We start from the raw sequence: 16,533 nt of genomic DNA on the forward strand, positions 1-16,533 counted from the left end.
TGGGCACTAGTTTGAAAGTCGTAAGCACCAGTTTGACAGTCATTCGCACCAGTTTGAAAGTCGTGTACACCAGTTTTTAAATGTCGTCTAGAGATTAAAACTCGTGCGCACGATTTTTCAAACTAGTGCGCACCAGATCAACGAAAATATTTCTATTTACTTGGCACTTACGGAGCTCCGTAAGGGGGATCTATATATCTATATATATATATATATGTTGTGTACAAGTTGTAATTTCATACAAATTATAATTTGTACAGGGTGTGCCCTAACCTTTTAAGTTAAAAGGTCCATCGCTGTTGATTTTGAAAACGCAAAAATACCAACTATACAAATAGCTTTAATTCATAAGGACAGGCGATTTGTTTCTTCCATCTCGACTCCTTTTTCTCGAGGCTCCTTCTCTCATTTCTTCTGGGTCCATTTCCTTTCTGCGGTCATATTTCATACCTCAGAGTTAGTTAAAACAAAAAAATTATTGTTTGTTTAGCACACTAGTGTAGTGTATTAATTTAATGCATGAGGGAAACAAGTTTGTCCGCAAGTGAGACTGATTAATCAGTTTGTAGATAGGATTATCTCATGATAAATAGAACAAACAGATAATCTGATCCTATGCTCGATTTATAATACTTATAATGAAATGTTTATGACAATGTTTCTAAAGGGACATCTGTTGTATTCTATAATGAGAAACAAACATAAGTTGGCATACGTACTCAGTGTATATAATGTGCGAATCCTGAAATACCATTTTTACTGTATCCGTTATGAATTTCTAATTTAGAATGATAAATAAACAGACGACAAATTCATGATTTTTGAATAAAATAAGAAATAATACATAATGTGTACTGTTTTTATAAATTCATGATATCTAGGTATGAGATGCGGACGGGTTTTCATCGCGCCTACAGCCATCCAGGTGTAAAATTGATACACAAATAGATAAATATTAAGAATAGTTCACGAACAGAGCATGCACGAGATTGAAAAGCAGCAGTTAAGTTTCATTTGCAGAAAAATGTACCTTTTAACATAATTATTAATGTTGTATTACTTAAAACAGGTTTTGTTATTCAGCTTGTTGATATTGAATTAAATTCCACTATGCTGTTTCCGTTATGCGATTCATGTTTACTGTCGAATAATGATATGAGACTTTCATTTTCACTGTAGGGGCGATTCATTTCTATTGTACATGCGATGCATTTTCACAGAAGGAAATTAATTAGTTTTTATCATATAAAGACGACGAGGTTGGTTTTTAACGACCTTGACTACCCACGAGGGTCTTGCAGGTTTAAAGGTGTTGTTGACTGGCTTGCTTTGTTTGTATAAATGTTTGATTAAGCATTTTAATTAAGATTGAGCAAACATTTATACAAACAAAGCAAGCTAGCCAACCAAACCTTTAAATAAGCATTAGGAAAATAGCTATAATTTTTCATTGCAATTTTTTTCTCGACAAAAATATTGTTTTAATCTAAGAGGTATTATATACTTCATTTTCATTTTAAGGCGATTTTGTTTCTGGTTTTACAGTCAAAGAAGTAGTTTTACGGTCGTAGCTTATATATCACACTTTATTCAAATTAGAGTACGTTCAATGTTGACGTGGTGTATATTTGGACCATTTATAATCAAACAAAGAAGAAAATATTGATAGTTCGATATCATTATAAGACTAAAACCTTAAGTAAGCATTTGCTATGATGAAAAGGAAAAGTCCTTGTACGTTAAAAGTGACATATGTAATGGGCATATGGTTGTTTGTTTATACTAATATATACAATTCCTCGATTCTCTAGTGTTTAGAACTAGTGTGTAATAGCCACAATCGTATAAAGACCCATCGGTTCATTATAACGATGTTGAAAATCGACCAATGTTCAAACCTGACATCGTGAATAAACTCTTTTTTAAGATATTTCCATACTGCTATATAACTATACTCAAGAACGTTCAAATGTAGAACATAATCTTCCTTAAAAAATAACGCATAAAACAATTTACATAAATTTGAAAAGAACATGAACAAATCCAGACATAGTATATATATTTTATTAGATAACAAAAGCGAATTATCTCTGAGATAGAAATACAGTTTATTGACATGTATTGACAGTTGTGTGCTTTAAGAGTGTTATTTAAATATTGATTTATGTCAGCACTCGTGGTATAGTGGTATCATGCATAGACTGAAGACTCTACTGATTCTGAAGAAAATACGCGCGAGTTCGAACCCTTCATATGCTTCTCGTTTTTGAAAGGATGAAAAATAGTAAGTTAGAAATTTAAAGTTATAAAATAAGTTATCTTAAGTTAACGAAGTGGTCAGTGGATTCTTGAAAAATAATCTACTGTAAGAACAATAGACTGACGTCAGAGAAATGGGTTAATTATATTACATGAACACCATGTGACTATTTTAAATAGACAGGTCTGTGAATAACTTGTAAACATCGCGAAACAAACACTCTGTAACTTGATTAAACTACAAATACAGCATAGTTGGCTGGCTCTTACACTAAATGCGGCCGTGTATTTTGTGATTTGTCGTTGATTAAAATAAATAATGCGAATGAGAAACCCGTTGTTTTATTTTATTTGCAGACATTTACTTGAAAAACTGACCTCAGAATTTTGGCACTGTACGCGATTCATTCTCTTTGTAGTTTGTTTGCTTTCTTTAGTATCGTACGCACGTTCGTTGTACATTCTTCTACTATTCGGTGTGCAAAAGCCTATCAATATGGTAGAAATATGTATGAAACGGCGTCACAAATTTTCAAACCATACAAAGCTTTAAAAATACGTTATATTCATGGATGTTCTACTCCAGTATATTTTCGGATCCGTGATACACTTAGAGCAAACTCACAAAAAATATTTGAATAAATATATGATTTGAACGTGTATCACCTTAAGGCGATGTGACGCATTCACCCTGAGCTTGACCTTTGGCCTCAAGATTAAAATACAGGATTTCTAAGAAACTGGATTGCAATCAGGCGCTGCCGATGAGTGGGCTTCTCTAGCTCCAGTAAGTTCTGTTTCACGTCAAACAAATACACAATTCAGGTAGTTTTAATCTCCAATATGAAATGTTAGAAATGTCAAATAGTTTTAGTAGTTTCAAATGCTTGCTAACAAAAAATAAAAGATAGGTATTTCAATAGAAACAGCTAATTTTGTTCTCGATTTTTACTAACGAACGGTACAGAACTATGACGAAAACACACAACGAACGTACAGAAAACAAATCGACGAACAGTACACAACGCAAAACGTTCGGAATCAACTATACGTTGGGTATCATAATACCTGTGTATGTTCAAGTGAGCATCTACGACTAGCTTGCATTTCAAGTTGTAAATATCATCAATATAAAGTCATTAAAGGACTTTTTTCAGTTGTTGCATGTCGAATTATCATATAAAACAACAATGAAAATTTATCGCACCATAAAAAATTCCACATCAGAAATGATTGCTCTTACAGTGATAATGCATCGCATTTATAGTTAAAATGAATCGCATTCAGTAATCAATATTATGGATTCAGCTGCTTTAATTACACTTTTTTTTTTACTTTAATCCTGTTATTATACATTAAAAAGTTATATTGTAAAGAAATTGTGTTAAAACATACATCAAATCAATTATTTTGTATTTTCAAAAAGAAAACAAACGCAGTTTTTCCCCCATCATCCTTTATGCTACAATAGACATACTCGCATACGACAGTAACAATAAACTAACTGGATTCGCACTTGATGTACACTGGTAATGTGCAGTTTGAACGCATGGCAAGATCCCAGGTATAAATTTAAAACTACACAAACAATTCAACCCCCAGCGTCGAGTTTATTTACCCTCAGGATACCTTTTACAGACGTGTAATGGAAATCCTATTATATACACAGATGTGAGATTCCCTTTTTAATGTGTATATATACAACTATACACAGTTTAAAAGTCTTACACATGCGTAAACAGATGACCAAGAGAAGTTACCTTAATTCATATTAATTATCGACTACTAATATAATGATTTTTATTTCCTCGTATTGAAAGTGATAAGTGAGAGGAAATGGTGGACAACATTAACGTATAGAACGTATATATTGATTCGATGGAACGCTTCAAGATGTTGTGTGGATCCATTTATACACAGTGCTTGGTAGGATTCTGCCTGTTGGTCATATTGCCGTATTTTCATATAGGTAAGAACCCCCTAATTTTAAACGCTGTCACAACAATTATTCTTATTTTCTGTTGTAAACAAATTTAAAGGCTATATACTACTGTACACACAGCATTTTAATTATTGACTGCCAAACAATTTTCTAACATGCAAGTTTGGTTATTCAAGTAAAATGATTAAGATAATTAGCTGGAGGACAAGTTAGTATATCATAACATATTCACAATAAATCTAAATAAAAAGTATGTTAACAATAGCCAACTTGAGGCAATAAAATTGTAAAATTTAGAATACAATAGAATACAGTACAATCCAATACAATACAATACAATAGTACAGAATATTTTCATTTCCCAAATTGCATGGCCCTTAAAGGGCATAAAAATCAGTTACAATTGATTGACATAATTGATTGTTACAACAATAAACATCAGTGTACATACATATTTACTAGCATCGGTTAGAATCCGAGCCATCGACCATATAAATTATGAATGCACAATTAGATAATAAAATTACATATGCATTCGTTATTTACTACTATCAATATTCAGACCTGATCTCCTTAATTCAAAACACTCGCCAATAGCCCTTTTTTCCATAAAATATATAAATGGGAGTGACAGTGGCCTTCATTTGAGAATGTTTGAAAAGAAGAAAATAATACATTTTTGTAAATGGCTACAAATATTAATGTATTTTTGAATTATCATAAATCACAATGAATAAAAATGTGAACGGACTTAAAATTTAGGATCTTTTTTCTCGCTCTGTCATATATAATATATATTTACACAGTGTAAGGCGTTTTTATAATGTTTATTTTCGCGTTTAACGGATGCATGTTCATGTAAAACCAAGGCCAATATTTTTGACAAACATGATATAAAGAGCTTATACACTTAAACATTTGTAAACATTTAAAAGTGTTTGTTTCCCTGAAGCGTTTAGTCATTGACGTTACAAATAAAAAATATAAGCATGCTTATTATCATAAATATTTTTTTCATAATTAAAAGAAATTAAGATTTAAATAAACAACAAGCTCACTTGTTTGATACATGTTAGACAATTGTGCATTTTGAATATTCCAATATCAATATCTTTATTCTCATAACCATTGCGGAAATATAGGTACAGAGAAGAGAGACGAACGATACCAAAGGGATATGCAAACTCATAAGTCGAAAAAAAACTGACAACGCCATGGCAACCAACGAAAAACGACCTCACTAAAATCCGGGTGATCTCAGGTGCTCCAAAAGGGTAAATAGATCTTTTTCCACATGTGGCACCCTTCGTGTTGTTCATGTGAGTACAAATCCGGTGACAAGCAAGTCTAATTCGATAGGTTACATTCGTAGAAAAGAGGATGGGATTTTGGTTACGACAATGGGAACATATTCGTCGTCATGTGTGTAACAGATATTCCTTAACGGACAACCAACTGGTGATGGCGTCCGTAAATTTTTGAAGGGATGATAGCAACTTCACCACTTGGAACTCTTGATCCAAAAGTTTCTTTGCAAGGAAATCATGATAGGAAATGCCAGCTCTGGAATATCGTATCAACAAGAAGATATATACTCCAAATGCAGGCGCTGCTGGAGTGTTGCTACATAGAAGTGGAAAGTTCACAATTGGGAAGCTGGAATCATCTCATTTGTTCTCAACCGACCCTCATTGTCAATTTCTAAATGTCAGTCAAGATATAAGGCAGACTTAACTGTATCTATGTATCCCTTATTTCAAGTTCGATGGGATAGATGCGTTCAACATAGTCACCAAACTTTGAGCTATTTGGTGAGAGATAATCACCTATATATAGCAGAACGTAAAATTTAGGGATAATGCTAGATTCTTTTCATTCTTCCTAAGGTGCAAAATATGTACATAAATTGTGCAATGCGCATATTTACAATCATTTATATTGCAAAATAGTGGTTTCAATAAAAGCTACATCTTAGCAAGGAAACCGACGTGTTTGTTGAACACACCTTATATTTCATAAGCATTTGACTTCGACCTTTTTTTCAACTGGCGTATCATTTGTTTTTACTTTTATTTTATTTACACGTTTTAATCCAAGTGTAATTTCCTACTGTCGAAAGAAACTGGACATTTTTGCAGATGATTCGAATCTAATGTTCCCAAGTTGACATTTTCTATCATTTCTATCACCGTTATTCCCGCTTCCTATTGGCAGTCTGTGGTTTGTGGTTTTATATTTTCATAAAATAATGCTTCCATGCAGATTTAACTTCAAATATTTTCCAAATTCCAAGTCTTCCTTGAAAATTCTGTAATTAACTGCTTTTGGATACTTTTGCAATTGTTTACTTCAGTGATTGTTGTAAGATTTCTTGTATACAGGTTGTAATATGTATTTTGTTTGTCACAAGCTGTATTTTATTTTATGGTTTGCGACGATAAATATTATTATTATTGTTTGGATTGATCTTGTAATCGCAGCTTTAAAGGGAGTTATTAAAAATTTTGCCAGTATTTTGAGATTTAGCTATTTTCTTAAAAATATGATAGACAGCGAGAAATTGTTAACAGGAAAACTCCCAGCAAGATAAGACCTCTAAGAATTTTATCCATCTTTTGCCTTTTTGTCAATTATTAAGTATTAAGGTTTTCTGACGGTAATCCTGTTATTTATTTTGGGTTGAACGGGCGCTCGCTCGGTCGGCTCCAACTATATCTGTCCGTTAACTTATCAACCGTTCAACCAATACTTTGTTACTTTTAATATGGAGGTCCAGTTCGATATTTGTCCAGATCAGGAGTTATGGTTCTTGTTTGATTGGAAAATGTCACTTCATATAGTTTCTGTTCAATAACTTGAGAACGATTTTTCTCTATTGCCGTTCAGGAGATTAAAAAAGGTATGACCCTTAATTGATTGGGAAATGGTTGTTTCCGTGCAATAACTTAAGAACTGGTTTTCGAATGCTTTTCAAATTTTTTATATGTTTGTTACTAATGACAAAAAAGTTCGATATTGACGATTTTCACTTCAGGATTTGTGGCCCTTTATTACTTTAATGATGACACTAATGCATTAAATAAAGCCTTGTTTGCTTTCATTTTGACTGCCTCTTATCTTGAAGACTTCAATAGATAAAAAGAAACTTTAAACTGTAAACAGTAAACTGATCAGTAAACCAATATCTACAAATAAAGAAAATATAGGAAATTGTCAATAAGTTATTGCCCTTACATGATGCTTTTACCCAAAGTTTACGTTTTTTTATATACATTTAAGTATTTTCTTATAAATTGTAAGATACAGTAATCAGCTGAAATGATCAACATGACCGAAATCGCAAGTTATAATGAAATGACAATGTTTATCCATTTTGTTGCATTTTTGTATATTTTCTTGAAAACTATAAAGATAGAAAGAAAACAGCAGGAACTATCAACTAAAACAGATCTTTTAACAAAACAATTAATAAACAAATACAAATTTAATTATGACAGACAGATATGCCTGCCATGAGTCAGAAATTGATTTGTCAAAAATAAGCCGATTGTTTTCTCAGTTTGAAATTTTTAACATCTTGTCATGTCGGGGCCTTTATTGCTGTGCACGGTATAGGTTTTGCTCATTTTCTTTGTTGAAGGCCATACGAAGACTCATAGCTGCTTAATTTCACGTCAATTGCACTCCGGTGAAATATTGTCTCATTGTCAATCATATCTCCTTATTTTCGTAGTGAAGTCCCAAAAATGAATCAGTGCAAATTAACGATAAGGAAGCATATTGCTTACAAAAAAAACAGGTTCCTTCGCTGCACAGAGGCGGATTTAAGGAGGAGTGTAGAGAGTGTACGCCCCCTTTTTAGAAATACCATGATATTAGACAAAAACTACAACCACAAGAAAAAATAAGTTTGAAGTTCAATTATTTCATTCGAGTGAAAGAAGACACGGACATTTAAAATTATCTGGCGGTTGCAGGGAATTGGTTAAAATGTTATCAATAGTACCGTACTAAAAGCTCAGTATTAAGTTTGCACTAAATTTAAAGATTAAAATGTTCCCATTATATGTTTCCGTACATAAAAGGACTTTATATTATATATATATAATCATTAATAACATAAGCTTATTAAAATGTCTGAAGACTGTATTTCTAATGGGTAGCTAGACTTTGTTAAGATTATAGTTTTTTTCTGTTTACCAACAGCAACTAGTAAATTAAATATTGTTCTTCTAGTAGACACTATCCAGTCAAATATTGCTGTAAGCATGTATGCGTGTAAAGTAATTTTTAGCTAAAAGGGTATGTGAGCTATTGTCAACACTTGGCGTCCGTCGTCGTAAACTTTTATCAAAAGCTTCCCTCGGAACTTTTATACCAAGTTGAACCAAATTTGTATAATTTGTTTGTTCTTGCCAGTAATCAAACAACACGATAGCTAGGTAAAACTTTGACCAGCAAAAATGATAAGTAATACAAGAGCTGCACAAATTTTAATATGACAGAAACTGTTAGATGGCTCTTTAAGGATTTATTGCCCTGAAATTACGACTTGTGCTTCATTTTCATATTTTTTGGCAATGATATCAAAATCTATGATAGATAGATGGAAACTGTATACATCAAAAATGATCAGCAATACAAGAGTTACAAAAATGTCAATATGGTCGAACCATTGGATGACTTCTTCAAGATTTATTACCCTTAAAGAAGATGATTGTCTAATTTTTTGGTTTTTTTTTACAATCATCTCGAATACTAAGAAAGATAGGTAGAAACTATATAAAGCAAAATATTACCAGCAATACAAAAGTAAGAGGAATGTCGACTATGACCGAAAAACTATAAAAGATAGGTAGAAATTGTAGTCTGTAAAATAATCATCGTTACAAGATAACCTGTAATAAAAGGTAAACATAAATATCAAAATGGCATATTTTCCAGGTGAGCGATTCAGGCGTTTGTGAGCCTCTTCTGTTTGTTAAATTTTGTTATGGCAGTCCGCGTTCTTCAGATTTACTGATATCAATCTTGAAGCTTGGGGCATTCAATAGAAAATTGTACCTAACTTTTGTCGATGCACGTGTGTTTGGTGAAGGTTTTGAGAGTTTTCATTTGCTGCTCGCAAAAAGAAGCATCCTTCAGGATAAATATTGTATCATGTTTAACAGTCTTTAAGTTTTGTAAAATATGTTGAGGCGGATTGAGGCGACGAAAATTTAATTATTGTGTGATTTTCCATTTTCGTCAGTTGTAGTTGTTTACAGTGATATTCGCTGGACAAAGCGGCATAACTCAAATCTATATTGGTAAAAAACTGTATAAAAATCGAAAAGAAATAATAGAAAAATGAAAAATTCAATACCTTTATGATTCTAGTATTCAGAATCTGTGTTAAGATGTGTTCATATAATTGCTTACATCCACTTTATTTCAACTGTGGTGGATAGTTGTCTCATTGACAATCATACTACATGGATGATAAAATTGTAATAGTCATGAGTGTTTGATACAGATTGCTATTTATTAACACCATTTCACTTTTCCCTTTTGCAAACTTTGAAATTTTAGTTGCAATGCCTAGAAGCTTTCCATGGGTATTTCACCTCATCCTGTTAGACAAAACACCAGAATTTGGATAATATTTTACATTAAAAAAGAATATTATTACCTGGTCCCATGATTGAACTTACAGTAATTATAGTTTCTTCCGCTGATAGCACATTTACCTTACCATACATTTGCACTAATTACAGTTTTTTAAATACAAAAACTTATTTTTTGTACAATTAACTAAACATTTATATGTATTTGTCTTTAGCACCAAATTGATCGATCATGCAGTTTGTTGTTGTAGACGGTTAGGCAATACGTTGGTGATATACAGCGATTCCGGCGAAAGTATGCGCAACAAAAATTGTAACAGATGCTTCATGTTTTGCATGAACGTTATAAATTTCCACCAATTATATTGAATATTTGCGAAAATGAATTGTCTTATTTTGCTGCATTTAATGATTGAAATCTAGAATCATTTTTTGTTGTTGCGAAAACATAACATTTGGCACGAGTAAACAATAAATTGGCGCAAACATAGAACGCTTACCAAATAAAATATTAACACTGTTTTGTATTTTGGCATATGTTTCAACACTGTCAGCTTTGATAAAAAATGTATCTGTCTTATTTTTTATAAAATGTTGGTTTTTCTATTTTAGGAATTCTTTATTCAAAAATATGGGTTCCAGACAAAAAACCTGTGTCACATAATGAATGTACTTGTAGTTGTTGGGACACTATTTTCAAAGGTTTGTTGAATTAAATAAACTTTCATTTTATTATACTAACTAGATTTTATAAGTGATAAGTGGTAAACAGGAAGTATATGAGCAACCATGACCTTATTTGTGTAAGAATATACAACATTATACAAGTGTTCGATAAACAGGAAATTAATTTATAAAAATAAGAAGAAAAAGTTACAAAGGAGACAATAAAAAATCAGAAGTTCAACACAAATAGACGAAAAGACAAACAACAATAAAACGTTACACAGAAAACAGAAAAAAGATTGTGCAACACGAACCCTACAAAAACCGGAGTGAACCCGTTGTATTGCTCATGCAAGTAAGAATGGTATTCATTTATATCACAATCGAGGAAATTAAAGATGAAGTGACTTTGGTTACGACAAGTGGAACATATCCGTGACAATAGATATTCCATAACGGTCAACCAATTAACTTTGGAAATTAGTAACTATGACTAAAACCAAAGCAAATATCCAAAAAAACAACGCACCACAACGTATAAGGGGCTAGTTGGGGGGTCCTTTATTTCTTTATTCTTTAACTTTTTAGACATTTATTCTCTACTCTTTACTTATTTTGACCCTTCTTCTGTTTCTTTATATTTCAGTACCCCGTTATCTCTTTTCTTCTCTCTATTCTTTATATTTTGCTTTATTCTCCAAATTTTGCTCATTATTCTCTATTCTGTAAACCCCATCCAGACCCTCACGTATCTGTATAAAAAAAACCAAACAATAATTTCTAACAACACCTCACAATGTCGTACAGGAACATGAGATTTGTCTAAAACTAACAGTATTAGGTCCATGAGAAACCAAATAAAAACAATTCAACTTTGTGCTATGTTCTACTTTGAGAAAGTCTCGGAAATTTATGAGAACTTGTAAATTTATTACTCGACAAACAAAAGTATCGTAAAAACGTTGTCGCCTCGAGTTCGGGGGTTTGTGGGTTATATCTCCGGTCGGATCATTTATCATACTTCAATACTTACACCAAGATGTCGTTACATGAAATTGGATACCCTGCATTTATCATGCTTTTCAATAACATATGGTCTAATCGCTGAAAGAACCCCTCCTAAATTATTTAAAACTATCATTCATTGCATTGACAATAATATAGATACTCCTTTCGGGCTAACGCCGTCAAGGGGTATCTTATACTTAATCATGAATTCAGTAGTACGCCGTGCGAATATGAATGGGTTTACAATGTTATTGATGACTAATTTGTGAATTCGAGCTGACTATTCAAACTCCTTTTCCCGTTTCAAATCTCATTTCAGCTCACTTGGGGTCCGTCGTCCTTAAACATCTTCTCTGAAACTATTGGGACAATTAGAACCAAACATGGCCATAATTATCCTTGGGTATCAAGTTTAGAAATTGTGTCTGATAATGAATCCTGCCAACCAACATGGCCTACAAGGCTAAATATAGAACATGGGGGTAAAACCCAAGTTTACTCAATTACCTTGACAACCGTAATACATATAGAAAATTGACAAAAATGTTCATAATGTCAAGATCAACCTTCTGTCTATCTAGACCTATCTTGAAAACTATTATAGATAAATATCAAAACTATTAGCAAGATGATCTACAAATAACACAATATATATGACTCGACTCTTTATATGACTTGTTAGCCCTTTTTACTTTTTTAACCAGTTTGTTTTTGTGTTTGCCTATTTTCTTAAAATCATAAGAGTCGAGAGAAACTTTAAACAGCAATAATGATCAAAAACGAAACATCTTTACATTATAAGTTTGATTACTGAAATTGTCATTGGTCTCTCTCCTAACAGGAGTTTTCTCCCCGAATGGCTTTTTTTTCTTCATTTTTTGTAATTCTGACAAAACCTATAGCAGGAAGAGAGAAACTTAATGGAGTAAAACTGATCAGCGAAACAAAATCTAGAGATGGGTTATTGAAGCCGAAATATCAGTCCACATATTTTAAGAGTTATTGCCGTAAAATGCAATTTTTTACATTTTTTTTTTCTTATTGGGCTAAAACTTTAGTAGATAGAGAAAAATACAGAAAAAAATAGCAATACAATATCAACAAAAAGCATTTAGTTGTTAATTATGTATTCTATAATATTGGAGGATTTCCATTATGGAAGATGCATATTGACCCAGGTGAGCGACACTTGCTTTTTAGATCTACTCCGTGTTTCCTTAATTATAAATCAAATTGTGGAAATCATACCGAATAAGTACCATTTATGACTGATTATTTTCTGTGTAATATATTGAGAAAGTGTCGGTAATTCATAGTATCTTGTATCTTACACTTTTGTAAGAACTTTAAAGTGCGGCGTCTTAATGTATTTCTTATGCTAATTTCTTTTTTTTTAATGTCACTTTTCAAAACTAAGCTGTGGTCCACGGGGTCTCAGGCATTTCCTAGTGATTTCAATGAAAGGAGAGCACATTACGTTCTATAATAAGATTCCCAAGCTCCTGTGTGTGATCAAGACATTTCAACAGAGATAAATGACAGTTAGTATCCATGGAATGTGATTGATCTACCATGATATACTCGGAATCGATCGTGTTAGTAGTAAATATGTAAGAATACGGAGCAAATTGTCATCGTGCTGAAACAGAAGTTATAAGCCAATGACGTTTCTAAAAATAATGATAATTACAAATGGAACCTAAATGTTTACTGGTGTCAGAAAATATGGTGACCTGGATTTTTCCATTCGGTAGTAAGACCCAATATGAGGGAACGTTCATTTGCTGTGCAGGATGCGTACGCAGGCTAGTCATCCTTAGATATAATACGCCGTTTGATGACTCGTTTTTGGAGAGTACAGCACTGTCTACACGCACAAGAACCCTTGTAATTACTCTTTGGGCGTTCCATAGACGACTCGTTTTGTAGAACTTATCTATTTGACTTATTGATTATTTTGTTTTCATCGCGAATATGGATGAAATATTTGACGATGGACGTTAAGGCACTAATCTAAAATCAACCACAAATCAATTATTACACGCGACTTGCAGAATGACGTCAAGTATATACACCACGAAAAGCCGTTCTGTTTGCTCTCTATCAAAAACTATCTTTAATTTATTTTTGAAATTTAGTATACATAAGTTTTGATTCAGTAGTATATAATATAGTTGTTTAGACAAGGAACTAAAAGATGCATTTATTTTACTTTTAGGTTCATATGAAAGCCAAACACGAGTTGGATATAAACACATGTATTTCAATGCTACGAAACAAACCTTTGTTATATGGACAATAACAATGGCTGCAGTTTTGGTATTTTATGAGTTAGTAAAACACTTATTGCGGTTATATGTGGAAGGAAATCTCAGATATACAATGTTATTTCTATTGGTGTTGGATATTCATCCCCATTATTATTCTTGGTGGGGATATTTGAACTATTTCAATGATGATTTTTATACACAATTCGTTCATCAGTTGTTCTTCACGGTGACAGAACTGATATCGTCGGTGATAGTTGTGCGCATGTGCTCCAAGGAAAATTGCATAACTTCTCGCCAACTAATTGGAGTATTGTCTATCAACATAGTGCATATACTTATAGGTGGTTTAGATCAGTTCTTTAAACAGTTGTTGTTTATGGATGGTAAAACATTTCAAAGAATGAGGAATCTTGGATTTATAATACCAGACCTCTTTCATATAGTAATACCTATTGTAGCCTATAAAACGTCGCGAGGTCTTGCATGTAGCAAATTATTAACGAAGAAGGAATTTATCTGTTTAATATGCCTTACAATTGGTTTATTTTTGCTGGGCAAATCTATATTGAAATGATGGTCCAGAACTAGCCTCTAAGGACATGATATTTTTACAGATATGAAAAATGTTCATGAGTATTTTTAAAAGGATGAATTATTGATATTTATAAAAGAATAATATGACAACCGTGGTATAAAATAAAGGAAAACAGTATTAAAAAAAATGTAAAATCGTTATGAAAGTAATGCAAGAGTATTGTGTTTTTTACGGACATTTTTCTTAATTTCCATCACAGGTATAAAATTATGAGATGTGGTATGATTGTGAATATGGTAACTATTCACCAGAGACTAAAGGACAATGAATAGTAAACAACTATAGGTCAACGTATAGTCTTCAACAATGAGCCAAACTAATACCTTATACTTGTAGTAAGCTATAAAGGGTCCTGGGATAACAAAATGTGAAAAAATTCAAAGAGAAAACCAAAGGCCTGCTTTAAACTAATAACATTCAACTAAAAAACAACTGTTGAAGAGAGCAACCAACGACAACTTCTCGACTACAGGTTCCTGAGAGTTCATCTCACATCGTCATTTCCTGTGACAGTGGTTAAACGGTACAACATAAAAACAAACTATAAAGCGGTTCACAAGGGCTTGACGCGTTGCTTCTCATGCAAAATATCGAACATTTGTGCACGTATACGGACTGTACTATTATCGTCGCTTCTCATGCAAAATATCGAACATTTGTGCATGTATACGGACTGTACTATTATCGTCGCTTCTCGTGCAACATATCGAAAATTTGTGTATGTATACAGACTGTACTATTATCGTCGCTTCTCGTGCAACATATCGAAAATTTGTGTATGTATACGGACTGTACTTTTATCGTCGCTTACCGTGCAACATATCGAAAATTTGTGCATGTATACGGACTGTACTTTTATCGTCGCTTCTCGTGCAACATATCGAACATTTGTGCATGTATACGGACTGTACTTTTATCGTCGCTTCTCGTGCAACATATTGAAATTTTGTGTATGTATACAGACTGTACTATTATCGTTGCTTCTCGTGCAACATATCGAACATTTGTGTTTGTATACGGACTGCAATATTATCGACGCTTCTTGTGCAACATATCGAACATTTGTGTATGTATACGGACTATACTATTAACGTCTCTTTTTGTGCAACATATCGAAAATTTGTGTATGTATACGGACTGTATCAAGAAAGCTCAAAACCATAAGAAAAAAAATATTATATTCTACATTACATACACCGTTAAAAAAAGATCGTTCGCAAATATGCAGATTTGCAAACGATGTTTTTAACAGTGTATGTAATGAGGAAAAGTTTTTGTTTATGTTTCATGACGACAGAGTTTGCTATTTCACAGCCAAAATCTGCCATGAAGTACTTTTTAAGAGAAAGTGTATTTTATACTCGTAATAACTGTATATTATGTTTTGTCTTTTTTTATCTTCTGATTAAGATTACAAAATAATTGCTTTTAATATAATGGTGTTTTGTGTTAATAGTTATCAAAGGTACCAGGCTTATAATTTGATTCGCCAGACGCGCGTTTCGTCTACATAAGACTCATCAGTGACGCTCAGATCAAAATAGTTAGAAAGCCAAACAAATACAAAGTTGAAGAGCATTGAGGATTCAAAATTCCAAAAAAGTTGTGCCAAATACGGCTAAGATAATCTATGCCTGGGATAAAAAAATCCTTAGTATTTTGTGAATAATTCATACTTTTGCAAACAGTAAATTTGTAAAAATGACCATATAATTGATATTCATATATATACACCGAAGTGCTGACTACTGGGTTGGTGATACCCTCGCTAAGATATATTGATATATGTTATATATGAAATATAAATGTATTTTTAATATGTGTTTTACAGTCTCTCATAACTCTTTTATAAATTGATCTGTTGTTATTATATTGTATTTTATATTAAATGTTTTAAAGAGGTGAGACTCTAATAAAGTATTTGTTGTTGTTGTTGTTGTTATATTAAAAGGTCCTTTGAAGTACAGCCAATAAAAATTGTTTTTGTCCGGATTTGTGTATACAGATACCGTGGAGGTCCCAAGAGGATAATAGTCAACCAGGGATGTTGTCGATCCCGATCCAGGCTAATAGGCGGATAACGACATATGGCTAATATCCAACAACGACTGATGTCGATCAAGATAAATAGTGGATATTGTCCTAAATAGTCGACCCAGGCTTATAGCTGGATAATATCAGAAATGG

General features: G+C 32.5%; 1 protein-coding gene across 1 annotated transcript; it reads left to right on the forward strand.

Moving 5' to 3' along the window:
• The first annotated feature begins 3,776 nt into the window (after window positions 1-3,776).
• Window positions 3,777-16,277, forward strand: LOC127728411 (uncharacterized). The gene is made up of 3 exons (XM_052235776.1): window positions 3,777-4,228; window positions 10,420-10,509; window positions 13,700-16,277. The coding sequence occupies exons 1-3, from the start codon at window positions 4,138-4,140 to the stop codon at window positions 14,323-14,325; spliced, it is 807 nt and encodes a 268-aa protein (XP_052091736.1). The 5' UTR covers window positions 3,777-4,137; the 3' UTR covers window positions 14,326-16,277.
• The last annotated feature ends 256 nt before the right edge of the window (window positions 16,278-16,533 follow it).

The sequence above is a fragment of the Mytilus californianus genome, unplaced genomic scaffold (genome assembly GCF_021869535.1).
Source record: "Mytilus californianus isolate M0D057914Y unplaced genomic scaffold, xbMytCali1.0.p SCAF_2, whole genome shotgun sequence".
NCBI lineage: Eukaryota > Metazoa > Mollusca > Bivalvia > Mytilida > Mytilidae > Mytilus > Mytilus californianus.